Genomic DNA, 17672 nt, shown 5'->3' on the forward strand with positions numbered 1-17672 from the left:
AGGTGCCCGGAAGACCTGTTTTTTAAACTGAGATATAATTGACCTACTACATGAGTTTCAGGTGTATGACATTGATTCAGTATACTTATACTGAATTGTAAAAATGAACACAGTCTAGTTAGCTTAGTTATAATTTTTTTCTTGTGATGAGAACTTTTGAGATCTGTCTTAGCAGCTTTCAGATATGCATTACAGCATTATTCACTATAGCCCCCGAGTTGTACATGACATCCCCATGACTTCTTTATTTTAACTGGAAGTCTGTACTTCTGACCCCCTTCACCATTCAGCCCACATGCCACCCTTCCCCTCTGGCAACCGTCAGTCTGTTTTCTCTGAATTTAGTGTTTTGTTTTGTTTAGATACAGAGTGAAACTGTACCGTATTTGTCTTTCTCTGTCTGGCTGGGTTCACATAGCATAACACCCTCAAGATCTATCCATGTTGTCAGAAGTGGCAAGTTTTCCTTCTTTTTTTATGGTAAATAATATTGCCTTATATTTGTCTATAACACGTTTTCTTTATCTGTTCATCTGTCAGTGAACACTTAGGTGGTTCCATGTCTTGGCTATTGTAAATAGCACCTCAATGAACAGGGCATGCAGGTATCTTCTCCAGTGTTTTCATTTCCTTTGAATAAATATCCAGAAGTGGAACTGCCGGATCATATGATAGTTCTACTTTAAATTTTTTGAGGAACCTCCATAGTGTTTATTACAGGGATTTATTGTCCCACCAAAAGGGCGCAAGCCTTCCTTTTTCTACACTTTCTTGCCAACACTTGTATCTTTTTGATACTAGCCATTCTGACAGGTGTAAGGTGATCTCACCTTGTGGTTTTGATTTGCATTTCCCTGATGATGAGTGATGATGACCGCCTTTTCATATGCCTGTTGGTCATATGTATGTTGTCTTAGGAAATGTGTCTGTTCAGATCTGCTGCCTATTTTTTAATTGGATTGCTTGGTTTTTTACTATTGAGTTGTAGGAGCTTTTATTTTTTAATATGTTTTCAGTATTAACCCCTTATCAGACACATGATTTGCAAATATTCTGTCCCATTTTTGGGTTGTCTTTTCATTTTGTTGATGATTTTCTTTGCTGTGCAGAAGAAGCTTTTTAGTTTGATGTAGTGCTGCTCATTTATTTTTGCTTTTGTTGCATTTGCTTCTGGTGCCAAATCCAAAAAATAATCACCAAAACCAGTGTCAAGGATCTTACTGCCTATATTTTATTCTAAGAGTTTTATGATGTCAGGTCTTATGTTCAAGTCTTTGATCCATTTTGAGTTGATTTTTGTATATAGTATAAGGTGGTGGTCGGTTTCATTCTTTTACGTATGGCTGTCTAGTTTTCCCAGCACCATCTATTGAAGAGACTGTCCTTTTCCCATTGTATATTCTTGTCTCTTTGTCATAGATTAATTGGCCATATAATTGTGGGTTTATTTCTGGGCTCTATTCTATCCCATTGACCTATATGTCAGTTTTTATGCCAAACCATGCTGTTTTGATTACTGTATCCTTGTAATATAGTTTGAAACCAGTGAGCATCATGCCTCCAGTGTTTTGCTCGATGTGTTTGCTTATTTCATCTTTTTTCACCTATGACCCCACCTACCTCTCTTCTGGCAACCACCAGTTCTGTGTATTTAAGAGTCCGCTTTTTTGTTTAGTTTCATCATTTGTTTTGTTTCTTAAATTCCATGTATGAGTGGAATTTAAGTGGTATTTGTCGTTCTCTGACTGGGTTATTTCACTTAGCTTTATACTCTCTTGCTCCATCCATGTTTTTGGAAATGATGAGATTTCATTCTTTTTTATGGTCAAGTGATACTCCATTGTGCATATACCCTGTGTTCTTTATCCATTCATCTATCGGTGGACACTTGAGCTACTTCCATATCTTAGCTACTGTAAATAATGCTGCAGTAGACATAGAGGTGCATGTCTCTTTTCAGTCTTGTTGGTTGATTTGCAAATACTGAACCACTCTTGCATCTCTGGAATAAATCCAACCTGATCATGGTTAATGATTTTTTTAATGTTTTGTTGTATGGTCTGTTGGCTGATATTTTGTTGAGAATCTTTAAACCTATGTTCATCAGAATTGTTGGCTTGTAGTTCTTTTTTGTGGTGTCTTTATCTGGTTTTGGTATCAGGCTGATCCTGGCCTTGTGGAATAAATTTGGAAGATTTATTTTCTCTGTTATTTTTTGGAATAGTTTGGGAAGAATAGATACTAACTCTTCTTTGAAAGTCTGGGAGAATTACCTATGAAACCATCTGGTCCTGCACTTTAGTTGGGTTTTTTGATTATAGATTCAGTTTCATTGCTGGGAACTGGTCTGCAAATTTTCTTTTTCTTCCTAATTCAGTTTTGAAAGTTTATGTTACTGTGAAATTACCCTTTTCATTTAGGTTGTCCTGTTTGTTGGCAAATGATTTCTTACAATCCTTGTATTTCTGTGGTGTTGGTTGTTATTTCTTATCCTTCATTTCTGGTGATATTTATCTGAGTCCCCTCCCTCCCTCCTTCCCTCCCTCTCTCTCTCTCTGTTTTTTGATGAGTCTGGCTAAGATTTATCAATTTTGTTGATGTTTTCAAAGAATCAGCTCCTAGTTTCATTGATCTGTTCTATTGTTTTCTTGGTCTCTATATCATTTGTTTCTGCTCTCATCTTTGCTATTTCCTTCTTTCTGTTGGCTTTGGGTTTTGTTCTTCCTCTAGCTTCTTTAGGTATAAGGTTAGATTATTTGAGATTCTTCTTGTTTCCTGGGGTAGGCCTGTATTGCTGTAATCATCCCTCTTAGATGAGGATAGAAGAGCTAATGCTGCGCGATGCCCTCCTGTTTGTTCTTTCCTGAGATTGCTGTGGCTATTTAAGGTCTTTTGTGGTTTCATACAAATGTTAGGGTTGTTTGCTGTATTCCTGTGAAAAATGCCACTAGAATTTTGATAGGCATTGCACTGAATCTGTAGATTGCTTTGGGTAGTATGGACATTTAAAAAATATTCTCACCCATGAGCATAGAATATCATTCCATTTATTTGTGTCTTCTCCAGTTTCTTTCGTCAGTGTCTTACAGCTTCCAGTGTACAGCTCTCTCACCTCGTTGATTAAACTTATTCCTAGGTGTTTTATCCTTTCTGATTCAGTTGTTAATAGGATTGGTTTCTGAATTTTTTTTTTTGGTAGTTCATTATTAGTGTCTAGAAGTGCCTCTGATTTTTGTAGATAGATTTTGTGTCCTGCAGCTTTACTGAGTTTGTTTATTACTTCCAGGAGTTTTTTTGGGTGACTCTTTAGGGACCTATTTTTCAGTATATCTGGAAGGAGAAGTTTTTTCAGAGGCCAAAATCTGCCATGCCCTTCTCCTCTGCAAGAAAAGAGAAATGCGTGTAAACTAAAGCACTTCCACAGAAGCAGCTTAGACGTGGAGTAGAAGCAAAGGAGATGAATGGCAGTGGAATGAGATCATAAAGTAGTTTGCACCCTGTGGGATTTTCACATGCCACATGGTCATCTTTATCTTTATTATTTATTTATTAAGTTTCAGAAAAATCTTGTTTGGCAGTGAGATGAAGAAACCAGGGATAAACCATTAGGATAGCCTTGGGATTTTTTTTTTCATGTTTTAAGTTTTTATTATGAATATTTTTAAACATACCAAAAGTAGAAGATTAGAACAAATGTTATGTACACACCATACACCTTCAACTCATATTTTTCATAAACACTCCTACCCACTTCTTCCCACTGGATTATTTAGAGGCAAATCACAGAGAAGTTATTATTTTCATAAATATCTTAGTATAGTGTCTCTATTAGTAGACTTTAAAAAACCATAACTACAAAACCATCATCACAATTAGAAAAATTAATGATTCTTTCCAATATTTAGTGTTCAGAATTTCCCAATTGTCTTTTTAAATTTTAATTCTAGTGTAGTTAACATGCAGTGTTGTGTTAGTTTCAGGTATACAATACAGTGTTCAGCCCTTCCACAGATCTCTCAGTGCTCATCATTAGGACACCCCTGTCATGGTCCAGTGAAAGATAAGAGTCTGACTTGAAGCAGGGGGTAGAATTAATGACGAGAAAGGGACTGATTTGAGACATTGTTCATGAAGACTTTGTCAATTAAGAACAAGCTAAATTATGTTTCATGTAATCCATTTTTCAAAGGCTTATTTTGATTATCTACCAAAAATGAAACAGTGATAATTTGGCATTTAACGGATTGTTTTAGTTATTTTATGATTTTTCTTTTGTGCATCAGCCTTGTTTTCTGCTGATGTCAGGTAAATGAGGCATTTAGATTAAATGTCTCTTTGCTCTTCTACAGTTTTTAATCGTTCCAGAAGATATTTTGTAATGGATGAAATAGACTATCTGAAGACTTTTTGGTATCGGGGTTTTGTTTGTTTGGTTTTTTGTTTTTGGGGTATGTTTTTAGGAAGCTGAGACACAGGGATTTAAATAGCTTATTATGGGTATCATGCAGCACGTTGGCTTTGGAGTCAGTGTCAGATATGTCTGTTTACTACATTTGCCTCATTACTGTTGTTAAAAGTACTTACTATTTCTTTGTGAAAGAGTAGGGGGTGAGATGGGATATCATTACCAATTTTACATAAGCACTTATCCTCCAAATTCAGACTCATTTAGAGTTAGTTCCAGCAGTAGGTACAGCTTTCATCGTATAGTTTTGTGTACCTGAGAAAATATGTTCCTGAAGTGTTTTTTTCATTCATATAAATGTTTAATTTCCATGAAATTAAAAAAAAGTAACATGCTAACCAGCATTTCCAGTGATCTGCTTATCACTGATTTGCCACCTAGACTGGTGTTAGGAATAAAAGATTGGAATTTAGTTTCAGAGGAGCTACATGGAGCTGTGTTGCTAATTGAAGGGGATGAAGAATGGAGGTCAGTTGCGGGGGATTAAATCTTAGCCTCGCGCCTTACTGCTTGCCTTAGTGGAATTTACTGAATTCTCTGTGCCTCTGGCCTTGTTTGTTTCATAAGGAGCCTGACCCCACTTACTTCTCGGTGTTGTGAGCATTAAATGATACTCTACATGCAAAGCGTTCAACTGATACTCTATGCGTAGTACTTTATAGGTGTGCAATGAATATGGTCTATTATAAGCAAGGTTAGTCAAGGAAAATTTGGATTTACATTAAAGATAAGTTCCTGCCTGGGGCACCTGGGTGGCATAGTTGGTTAGGTGGCCAGCTCTTGGTTTCAGCTCAGGTCAGGATCTCACAGCCCTGGGATCAAGCCCCAACTCAGCTGGGAGTCTGCTTGGGACTCTCTCTCCCTCTCCCTACCCCTCCCACTTGTTCGCTCTTTCTCTCTGAAATACATAAGTCTTTAAAAAGAAAAAAAAAAAGGTTAAATTCCTGCCTTTAAAGAATTCATTTTAGTACAGGATTCCTGGTAAGCTAATATAACAAGTATCTCTACTTCATTTAGATTGGTTTTTTTTGTCTGTTTTGGGGGGTTTCTTTTGTTTTTAGAAATGTATCTTTTGTGGAAAATAAGGTATCTACACAAAAATTCCTATATTCCTAGATGTGTTACAATGTAATATCCTTTAGGCATCCTATTAGAAGGGTCTGTCTCCCAGATTTTCTTATTATTTTAATTGGTCCTTTGATAAAATACCATCATGTTTTTGTTGTCTTTTAACTGAATGCTTGGATCCTCTGGCATATAAAAGGATTGCACATAATGTAGGCAAGCTTTCTGGCCTTCGATTATTTAATTTTGGAAACATTTTGGATCAGTTCCCGTCATTGGAGAAAGAGATAAAACGGCCCCTCATCAGAGCTATGTATAAGCTTGTAGCTCTCCAGCTTTGAAATTGGCGATAAAAAACAAAATATCTTCCCCTTTTGTCTGCTAAGGACAGTTTTTTTTTTTTTCTTAAATGTAATCCTGCCCATTAGACCTTACAGCAGTAAAAAATGAGCCATTCGCATGACTTGTCACTTGATTTTGTTGTTGCTTCCCTGGAAATGTTGCCTCCCTCGTTCATTCCTTGGAGTATTATATTAACTGATACAGGGTTTTCTGTCTGTGGAATTTATTGGTGTTGCTCAGGGTCTGGTACTTTTCAGCATAGTAGTTTTTCAGCTTTATTTCCCAAACTTACTAATTTTTTTTTTGAGAGAGAGAGCAAGAGCCGGTGTTGGGGGGCTACAGAGGGAGAAGGAGAGAGAGAATCCCAGGCAGGCTCCATGCCCAGCACAGAGCCCAACATGGGGCTTGATCTCAGGACTCTGAGATCATGACCTGAGCTAAAATCAAGAGTCGGCTCCTCAAACAATGGAGCCACCCAGGCGCCCCCTATAATGTTAACATAGGCCTTCACCTTTGAAAGCACGGATTTGTGTGGTGGTTATCATTGCAGTCGGTTGCCAGTGAGTGCCTACTGTTTTGGTACCAAACCAGGACCTTTATATATATCATCTCACTTAATTTTTACAATAACTCTATGAGAAGTATTACTATACCCATTTGTAGTCTAGGAAACTGAGGCTTAAGAAGGTAAATAACTTTTCGGGGTGGCTGGCTGGCTCAGTCAGTAGAACATGAGACTCTTGATCTCAGGGTGGGGAGTTCAAGCCCCATGTGGCAGATTGAGATTACTTAGAAGTTTTTTGTTTTTTTAAATTTTTTAATTTTTATTTTTTATTCATTTATTTGACAGAGTGAGAGAGAGAGATTGAGAGAGAGCCATCACAAGTAGGCAGAGAGGCGGGTGGGGGGGAGGCAGGCTCCCTGCTTAGCAGAGAGCCCGATGTGGGGCTCGATCCCAGGACACTGAGATCATGACCTGAGCCGAAGGCAGAGGCTTTAACCCACTGAGCCACCCAGGTGCCCCTAGAAGTTTTTTTTTTTTTTAATCTTTAATTAAAAAGAGAAGTTAAATAACAGTTACTGGACATAAAAAGAACCAGGATTCTGCTCGCGGCCTAACGGACTCATACTGCCTACTATTGTGTGGTTTATGCCACGCTGCCTTTCCAAACTCATTCTCACCGTAAACATCTTATTAGTTTTGAAGTTTTACATACTTATGGAAGCATAAATATATACATACATAGGGAAGACAAAAAGACTATATGCCAAAAAGTCGTGGTTATCTGGATGGTACGTCTGATTTTTAAAATATTTTTTCTTTGTATATTCTATACACATGAACATGCATTATTTTACAATAAACTTTTTATGTCACATATGAACAGTAATTGAGATATGACATTTCTAATTTATTGTTGCTTATTTCTAGATCAGTTGGCCTCATTTCCTCAGTGGAAGTCTAGTCACTATGATGTGGTAGTTGGTGTGTTGTCTGCTCGCAATAACCACGAACTTCGAAATGTGATAAGAAGCACCTGGCTGAAGCATTTAATACAACATCCATCATTAAGTCAACGGTAGGTTTTCTGAGTTGGCACTTGCCTGATTAACTGAGTAAATGTTCTGGAAGACCTCTCCTGAGACCGTCAGAAATGTTAATTTAGGCATGTGGCCGCTCTTCCTGGGAGAAATGGCTATTTATTTTGCTTTCCCACAAAGTTCTTAAAGATAGTTAGGGGAGAATATATTCATTGGTTAACATATTAGCATTTATAAATACCTAGTTTGTTTTGTTTTTGCTTTGATTTAGAATAGTAATTCCTTTTTTTTTTTTTTTTTTTTTTTTAAAGAGAGCGAGAGGGGCAGAGGGAGAGGGAGAAAGAATCAGAAAGAACCTTAAGCGGTTTCCATGCCCAGCACAGAGCCCAGTGCAGGGCTGGATGTCACAACCCTGATGTCATAACCCGAGCTGAAATCGAGAGTTGGACACTTAATCACCCAGGTGCCTCTAGAATAGTAATTCTTAAAAGGTTCTATTCCAGGGGCACCTGGGTGGCTCAGTGGGTTAAAGCCTCTGCCTTCGTCTCAGGTCATGATCTCAGGGTCCTGGGATCAAGCCCCACATCAGGCTCTCTGCTCAGCAGGGAGTCTGCTTCTCCCCCCACCCTGCCTGCCTCTCTGCCTACTTGTGGTCTCTCTCTCTCTCTCTCTCTCTGTCAAATAAATAAAATTAAAATTTTTTTTTTAAAAAGTTCTATTCCAGAATAGGTCTCTGGTTAGACATGTTTGTGTCTAAATATGCTTTTTACCAACTTCACAGAGACACACTGAATTTTTCCTGTTCTGTAGTGTTTTTTAATTGTGTGCTCTGCGGTGTGTAGCTCTTTTTCCCGCCTGCCCTTCCAGGGCTGAGCTTTGGTAGCACATCTCATGTTGGTATTAGATGGCTCAGTTATTGGTTAGGAGCCCAAGACCTTAGCAATGAGACCAGCCTCTGAAGATGACATCGTGAGGGGCTATTGGAACAGAAGCATGGGAGACTGAACTTTTAGTTCTGCGGAGACACTCAGATGATGGGCAGTTCTCCATGGCCCTCTTAGGATTGCATTACACTGGCACATTTGGGACTGAGTAGCTACACAGTTACAGCATTTTCTTGTCATCAGTCATGAACATTTATAGATTTCCTATCTTATTCATAGCGGCTTTCATTTCTTTTCAAGACAGATTTCCTTGGTTCATGATCTCAATGATAATAGTACCGATAGACCAGCAAATGAAAGGCCTTGGACTCCTCACTGCTGGCAGAACCTCGTCCAAAACCTGCCCTTCCTACATAGCCTTTTCTGTCCCAGAGAATAATGACCCCTCTCTGCCTGTTGCTCAGAAAACCCCGGTGACTATGTTATAAATGACGGAGTGAGTCCCCCTTATGGGTCTTTAAGGATCCGTCCAGCATGGCCGCAGAAGGTACACTGGGAGAGGCCTTTGAGATTAGATCTAGTCCATTCCCAAGTCCTAGAGAAGGAGGCCCAGTGCACCACACAGGGGGCGGCCACACAGGAGGAGCGTCCAGGGAGCAGGTTCAACCAAGCAGGTGGCGAGTCCACAGCGGGGCCCCATGAGTACATGCCTTTACGGGGGTCACAGGGGCATATACAAGCAGGAGGAGGGAGGGGATTTCACTGTTGTGTTTGAATGTCACTAGGTGAGTGAGGGAGGGCCAGAGGGGGATCTCATGGCAGGGACCAGCTTTATCGTTCCAGTGTATCAGGTCACCTGGGGAGGATGCTCATAACCTCTTTGTGAGGATGTTGAGGCACCAGGAAAATGGGAAATTTTAAAAATTTGTACTACATTGTTATCTTGATTTCTTCTTTCTCTCACATGCCACATCCAACCCATCAGCATGTTTTCTTGGTGCTACCTTTCTATATCATCCAGAATCCAGCCCCTTGCCACCTCTACCACTACCATCAGAACCACCACCCTCTCCCCGTCAGGCCACATTACCTCTCACCTGGATTCTTGCGGCCTCCTCTATCTGGATTTCCTGCTTCTACCTTTGTTCCCCTATATTTTTTTTCCTGTGCAGCAGCCAGAGTGCTTCTTTTAAAATTCATCAAATACGTCTGTTTTCTGTTCATACCCCTCCATTGGCTTCTCTTTTGCTCAGAGTGAAATACCAAGTGCTCACTGTGGTCTTTGAGCTTATCAAAATCTACTTCCCCTACACTGGTGAACATTACCGTGCTTCCATCATACACTAAGTGTGCTTCTGCCTTGGGGCCTTTGCACGTACGGTCTCCCCTGTCTTTATCACTCTTCCACTGGACAGTCCTCTTGGTTCACAGTCTCACATTTTTCAGCTCTCTGTTTAGAATTCACCTTAGCAGGAGGCAGCCCTTTATTAAATAGCACCTAACCCCTTTTCCCTCTCCATCCTCCCTTAGTTGACTTCGTTTTTCTTTATAATACTTATTACCAACTGGCATGTTTATTATATCTAGCTTTGTGTTTTAAATCATTTGTCTTTCCCCACGAGAATATAGTTTCATGAGTGTAGGGACTTTAACATTTTTTTTTTAAGATTTTATTTTCAGAGAGAGAGAAAGAACACAAGTGAGCAGGGGAAGGGGTTGAGGGAGAGGGAGACAGGGAGAAAGGATCTTCAGCAGGCTCCACGCACTGGGTGTGGAGCCCGACATTGGGCTCAATCCCACAACCTGAGATCCTGACCTGAGCCAAAACCAAGAGTTGGATGTCCAACCAACTCAACCACCCAGGCACCTGGGGAATGTTGCTTATTTCACTGATGTATTCCTAGTACTTGGAACCTTACTTGGCACAGAGTAAGACACTCAACAACTCTTGAGGGAATGACTCAGACTAAATGTAGTGAGGAAGATTAACATTCAGATAGTCACGAGTCATTTATTTGCCATCATAGCATTACTGCTTTAAATTTAGTAAGCTTGGGGGTGCCTGGGTGGCTCAGTGGGTTAAAGCCTCTGCCTTCGGCTCAGGTCATGATCTCAGGGTCCTGAGATCGAGCCCCGAGTCGGGCTCTCTGCTCAGCAGGGAGCCTGCTTCCCCCTCTCTCTCTCTGCCTGCCTCCCTGCCTACTTGTGATCTCTCTCTGTCAAATGAATAAATAAAATTTTTTTAAAAAATAAATAAATAAATTTAGTAAGCTTGGTGATTTGTTCTATAAAAATGATGAGATACTTATATAAAAATAGATACTAGCCAAAAACTTCTTAGGGCAGAGTAATTTTGTGAATCTAGTAAGAGTATTTAAGATGGCTTTAAAAAAACTAATTTGTTAAATATCTGCAATAATTTAGTCAACAAACTTACTCATTTCTGTTTATACTTTTATTCTAAATGCTAGTTGTTTACAAATGGGTATTCTGCCTTAATTGGCCATTAGTAAACGGAATGTTTGCATTTCTGTGGCTTCAAATCTTGCATTTCACTGAAGGAGCCAGATTCCACATACACTTCCGGGACATTATTTAATGAAAAGCCTTTGTAATAAAATTAATAAATTGTCAATTTCACAAGTAACTGTTGAGTATCTTCTGCATGCACGTAGTTTACTGCATGTGGTAGAATGCAAAGATAGTTGCCATAGAGTCCCAGTCTTTATGGGAGCTTGAAGTTTAATAGAAGGAAATAGATGTAACAGTGTAATAAAATGTTATATGTCCCATCATATAGATAAATAAAAAGCCTGGAGTGTTTGGGAAACTCCGAACAGTTCCATGTAACTGGAACGCTGGGTTGGGGAGGGGAGTTCAGAGGAGGGTGTGGATGAGTGAGATGAAGCGCTCGGGAAGGAAAGTGGGGCCGAGAGACAGGGATTATGAGGTAGAGAGAGGGAGGCCATCGAGCCCGGGGCAGGCTGTGGCCAGGCCCTGCAGAACAGCTGTGGGGACAGAGGCGTGGACTGCTAAGCGGCTGAGGGGCTGAACTGAAGTGTGGCCTTAGAAGAAAATGAGGTAAATAAACAGCAAGAGGGAGAGGAGGAAAAGGAGTTGAGGATGATTGCTAGCTTTCTAACTTGGAGAATAATGAGAATAACTTGGAGAATAATCAATCAAGGCAAAAACACTAGATGAGAAGAGCAGGTTTCACGGGAGAGAAGTTCTGTGGTGGGTATGTTGAGTCTGGTACCTGAAGGCAGTAGTGTGCTGGTTCAAGTTTACCAGCTGGCTCTCGGAAGCATAACAATTATGTGTACGTGTGCGTATGTATGTGTTCTAAGTTTTACTGATATAAATGTTGTATGGTGCGTAACTGACAGATAATAGCATACGCGATACTCTTTATTATAAATTCCATGTAGCGAGCTGATTCCCACGAATGCTCCCATCGTTCTAGACCTTTGTATCTAACCAATTGCATGTTGCGCCTGACAGGAGTGCAGTTTGGACATAAATATTTTCTTTAAGATAGAGTAAAACTGAGGTGACAACCGAGACATATGTCAGAACTTTACTCTTCATCAGTAAAGGCAGTGACATCTTTGTTGAATCAGGTAATAGGTTTTGAATAGTGGAAGGATGGTTCCTCATTTTTTTGTGCTGTTCACAGTGGGGTGGCTACAGACACATCACTTTTTTCTTTTTCTTTTTAATTCAAGTATTATTAATATAGTGTTACATTAGTTTCAGGTGTACAATATAGTAATTCAACAATTCTCTACATTACACAGTGCTTATCAAGATAAATAGACTCTTAATCTACTTCACCTGTTTCTCCCATCCCCTCCACCCACCTCCTCTCTAGCCACTACCAGTTTGTTCTCTGTACTCAAGAGCCTGTTTTTTGGGGGACACTTGGGTGGCTCAGTCAGTTAAGCGTCTACCTTCAGCTCAGGTCATGATCCCGGGTTCTGAAGTCGAGTCCCGCATCAGGCTTCCTACTCAGCGGGGAGCCTGGTTCTCCCTCTGCCTACTGCTTTCCCTACTTGTGCGTGCACTCGCTCTCTCTTTCGCCGTCTGACAAATAAATAAAATCTTTTAAAAATAAAATTAAACTAAAAAATTATGAAGAGACTGTTTTTTTGGTTTATGTCTTTTTTTTTTCGTTCATTTCTTAAATTCCACATATAAGTGAAATCATGTGGTATTTGTCTTTCTCCAAATTATTTCACTTAGCATAATACTCTATCTAGATCTGTCTTGCTGCAAATGCCAAGAGTTCATTTTTTATGACTGAGTAATATTCCATTGTATATGTATATACCACATCTTTATCCATTCATCCGTCGATGAACACTTGCGTTGCTTCCATATCTTGGCTACTATAAGTAATGTTGCAATAAATACAAGTGCATATACCTTTTCAAATTAGTGTTTTCATTTTCTTTGGGTAAATACCCAATACTGGAATTATTGGATCATATGGTAGTTCTATTTTTTTATTTTAAAGGTTTTATTTATTTATTTGAGAGAAAGGTCACAAGTAGGCAGAGAGGCAGGCAGAGAGAGAGGAGGAAGCAGACTCCCTGCCGGGCAGAGAGCCTGATGCAGGGCTCGATCCCAGGACCCTGGGATCATGACCTGAGCCGAAGGCAGAGGCTTTAACCCACTGAGCCACCCAGGTGCCCTGGTAGTTCTATTTTTAATTTTTTGAGGGCCCTCCATACTGTTTTCCACAGTGGCTACAGCAGTTTGCTCTCCCACCAGCAGTGCACAAGGGTTCCCTTTTCTCCACATCCTTACCAATGCTTGTTATTTCTTGTCTTTTTGGTATTAGCCATTCTAACACCTGTGAGGTGGTATCTCATTGTGGTTTTGATTTGCATTTCTGTGAGGATGAATCATGTTGAACATGCTTTCATCTGTCTGTTGGTCATCTGTATGTCTTCTTTAGAAAACTGTCTATTCATGTTTTCTGCCCATTTTTTAATTGGGTTGTTTTGTTTTTTGATGTTGAGTTGTGTAAGTTCTTTATACATTTTGGATATTATCTCCTTATCAGATTTGTCATTTACAAGTATCTTCTCCCATTCCATAGGTTGCTTTTTAGTTTTATTGTTTCCTTCACTGTGCAGAGGCTTTTATTTTGATGTAGTCCCAGTAGTTTAATTTTGCTTTTGTTTCTCTTGCCTGAGGAAACATAGCTAGAAAAATGTTTCTACAGCTGTCATCAGAGAAATTGCTGCCTATGTTCTCTTCTAGGAGTTTTATGGATTTAGGTCTCACAGTTAGGTCTTTAATCCATTTTGAGTTTATTTTTGTTTGTGGTGTAGGAAGTGGTCTCATTTCATTCTTTTGCAGGTAGCTGTCCAGTTTTCCCGAACCCTTTGTTGAAGAGACTATCTTTTTCCCATTGGATATCCTTGCCTCCATTGTCATTGATTAATTGTGGGTTTATCTCTGGGCTGTCTATTCTGATCCACTGATATATGAAGACACGTCTTACTTTTTTAAGTTTAATCTTCGTTAACTTTTCCTCCAACGATTTACTTTTTTTTTTTCTCCATCCCTTAAAGTCAATGAAACCCTTATTTGTAGTGTTTGCTAGTTTCCGTGGTATAAATATTCCCACCATGACCAACTTCAACTAACACAACATCTCTGAACACAGACTTGGGAAAGATATGTAGTAGCATACCATTTTATTTCTACCACCCAGATATAATAGGTAAATATAACCTCAAGAACATAGGTAGTAGTGAAATAATTAAGAAATGATTAATTTGAGTATTTTCTTTGTTTTTAAAGCAGTGTGTTTCATTGTAAGTTTATATAATTTAATAAAGTCTGTTCTTAATAACTAGCCCACAGAATTCCTGAAGATTTGGCACAACAATGTCATCTGTGGGCCATCTGGGAAAAAATGTTCAATGGATACATACGGATCTTTTAGGAGATGGGTCCAAACTAGAGATGCTAATTCGGGAATGTTTCCCAAGCTAGTTGAAGTCTTGAGAATAAATATTGTCCAGGGAGAGCAGGCAGAAAGAGTGAAGAGACCCAGAGCCAAAGCCCTGCTTTAATATCTACCGTAATGGGCAGACTTGGTGAAGAAGAGCCAGTGCACGTGACTGAGCCGGCCACATAGTTGGGGAGAAAGAGCCTTGTAAGGAGACCAGCATTCTTGAACCGCAGACCGAAGGGCTGAAAAGTTGTCTGGATTTAGCAGCAAATCAGTGGTTACATTGGTGGTAAACAGCTCAGTATAAGTGGTGGGTACTGAAGCTAAAATTTCTGTTTTATATGAGTGAGAGATGAAAAACTAGAGCCTACAATTTTAGTTCATTCCTTCGTGGGACTTCACTAAAAAAGGTGGAGACAAGGAAGGGATGGTCGGTAAATAGAAATGAGTATCAAGACTTCATCGTATTTGTAACATGTAGGGAAGGAGCCACAGGTTACAGGCAAGGTTTAGGAGAGGAGAGGACCTCTTCTTGAATAGGAAGACTAATCTGGTCTGGAGCAAAAGGATTACCTTCTACAATAGAGGAAAGTAAATAAAGAAGATTGCAGATACAGATATGTTTTTAGGTCGGACTGTGAGAAACTGACTTTACTGTGGTTTGTTTTTAATTGGTATGAGCATTTGCTGGTAGCCCGGCCAAACATATTCATACTCGCTTTGACATAGTACTACAGGAGAGGGCTTACCCACATGTCATGTGGTGGTTGGCAACTTTCATTTTGCTTGTTTCTGTTTTGCTAGACCAGAAAAATAAAGTTAGAATAAATATTTGGGTCTTAAAGTAAAAGCTTTGAAAGGGGCATGAGGAAACGGGCATGCGCAGAGTGCCGATCGGTATCTGATGGTAATGCCAATACATCTTTCAGCGTGCTTGTGAAGTTCATAATCGGTGCTCATGGCTGCGACGTGCCCGTGGAAGACAGGGAAGATCCTTATTCTTGCAGACTGCTCAACATCACGAATCCGGGTGAGTCATCTTTTTCCACAGCTCTGTGCTTCCGTTTTACAAGTTTGATGTTGAGGAAAAGCTGCTAAGCTGGCTAGTCTGGTGGTCCGCTTTTAGCAGACTAAGATCGAGCTTTCATCACAATGTACCTTTCATCCTTTTTGACAGATTGAGTGATCACTCTAGCTCTCTGTGAGGAGTCTTTTTAGATATATTTAATTCAGGATCCAGGAGAGTTTGTTTCTCAGTATGATTCACATGCATCTGGAGATTTCCTTGTGCATAGATAATCCTAGAAAACTGAGTTTTGAACTTTGAGAAACCTGCTGATTTCACCATCTTGTCAATTTATAGTAACCTTGATACAAATATTATGAGTCAACTTTCCCTTAGGATTATTGCCTATAACCTCCTACAAAAGAAACAAATAGTAAAAATTTTAAATCTGAGTAATATTTTGTATTCCTTACAGTTAAAGATTTGTGGGAGTTTTGATGATGAAGAAAGATGGTCCTAATCATGTTCCTCTATTACCAGGGAACCAGTTTTAGGACGTTGCTAACTGTGTAAGCAGATGTCTTTCTTTACCAGCATTTCCTGTTATGTTCAGCTATGGTTCTAAGGAAAAGTAAACTTTTCAAAGTTTTAAGTGTGCCAGGTATGACCCCTGGAATTTTAAGATTTGTCAGGTCTTATAATTATGTACATCTTACTCTTACAGGCAATGATAATGTTGAAAGCCTGGGCTTTCAAGTCAGGTTCCATGGATTTACATCTACGCTCTGCCTTTTTGAGCTGTGTGACCTTTGATCAGTTATTTACCCCATTTGTGCCTTGGTTTCACCATCTGTAAACTGGGGATAAAAGTACTTACCTCATAGGCATTGATAGGATGAAATAAGTTGATACTTACAAAAACTTAGACTCGTTCCTGGGACATGGTACTTAATAGTATTTTAAAGAACCTGCCTTTTATAAAGTTGAGTTTCAGTCAGCTTTTTAAATAAATTATCTGTATTGTATAAAGCTGAGGTTTCTTACTTATGCTCTTTTAGTTAACATTGTAAGGAAAATGTCATGTGTAATTGTGTTTCTGTGAGGCAGTCCGTTAGCTTGTACTAAAGTCCCATAGGGACCATGAACCTAATAAAATGTTGCATTACTGATGATGTAAGAGTAGCCTAGAACAAATTACATTTGAAATCCAAAACCAAATCAAATTTTTAAAAACCTCACCTTGAATTAACCAGACTTTTATTATGTTAAGTGTTATTATCCATTAATAGTAAAGAAATGAAGCTATTAATTAATAGAAAATTTTCATAAGTGCAATACCTAGAATAAAAAAATTTTAATAGGTGTAACTAAATTTATATTGAACCTTATTTTATCTTTTTGATGACTCAGATGTCATTTTCATTTTATTTCAATACCTTAAGGTCATCATGAGTGTTAATTAATCATCATGCTCTGAATATCTAGAAGTTTTGATTAATAACATTACTAAAGCAGCAGGACTTCATGTGTCTAGGTAGCTTGAAGTTCAAGGTACATTTGTTTTTTAATAGATACGTAGTTATGTTATAGTATGCTTAACCTATATGCATATACTTTGAATCTTTTATATTTACTGAGTGTATTAAAAAGAAAACATTTTGCTGTCATCCAGTTTCTTTGGAGTCTAGACTCTGTGGCCAGCGCTTGGCCAACCCATGACAAAATGTGTATCCACCTTCTTCCCCCTTCTGCTTATGTATGTAAATGGGTGGGGGTCATCAAGTCCAATCAGGCACATTTTATTGAGCATTACTAAGTGTAAAATAACATCCTAGGAATTCAAAGGCAGGGATCCAGAGGATCTGCTGGGTGTGGGAAGAAGACTGAATTTCTGTTTATCTGAAAAGAAGACAATGTTATCTTTATAAAGACTGAATATATTGGTAACAATAATATATGTGTCTATTTTGTAAATTGGTATATGAGTGTGTGTACAAATGTGTTTAACTGATGTGGTTGTGTGAGCAGGAAAATTGGAAAACCACAGCTCTGAAAGATACAAAGAACTTTGATAAAATCTTTTAGAATAGGTTTCTATATTACTTTACAAACTAGCACTGATATTCTCAGCCATGTAAACTACTTCGTGTAATCGGTCCGGATTCATTTATGGTAATTGAAAACATTATTTGCAAAGGACTGTTTTTGGCTTCAATTTAGGCAGCTGTGGGGAGTGGAAAGAGTACTGAGTTTGAAGTTCATAAACCTGGGGTTGATTCCTGCCTTTGCCACTTTCTGTGACCTCAGGCAAGTTACTTAACATTTCCAGGCCTCAGTATCATTACACGTGAGGTCAGATGATGCCACGACCACTCAGTGTAGTTGTGAAGTTGTAAATGT

General features: G+C 39.0%; 1 protein-coding gene across 2 annotated transcripts in view; it reads left to right on the forward strand.

The window, feature by feature from the left end:
* The window catches only part of LOC116862482 (UDP-GalNAc:beta-1,3-N-acetylgalactosaminyltransferase 2), a 57125-nt gene that overhangs the window by 5511 nt on the left and 33942 nt on the right, over positions 1–17672 (forward strand). Inside the window, exons 1-3 of one of the 2 annotated variants that reach the window (XM_032849783.1) lie at positions 7132–7165; positions 7305–7452; positions 15196–15296. In XM_032849783.1, coding sequence (XP_032705674.1) covers positions 7138–7165; positions 7305–7452; positions 15196–15296 — 277 coding nt within the window. In that variant the 5' untranslated portion in view covers positions 7132–7137. Of the gene's footprint in view, positions 1–7131; positions 7166–7304; positions 7453–15195; positions 15297–17672 lie in introns of those variants that run through there. The other variant, XM_032849781.1, reaches the window with a different exon arrangement.

This window comes from Lontra canadensis, unplaced genomic scaffold, assembly GCF_010015895.1.
Source record: "Lontra canadensis isolate GAN:19392208 unplaced genomic scaffold, GSC_riverotter_1.0 scaffold247, whole genome shotgun sequence".
NCBI lineage: Eukaryota > Metazoa > Chordata > Mammalia > Carnivora > Mustelidae > Lontra > Lontra canadensis.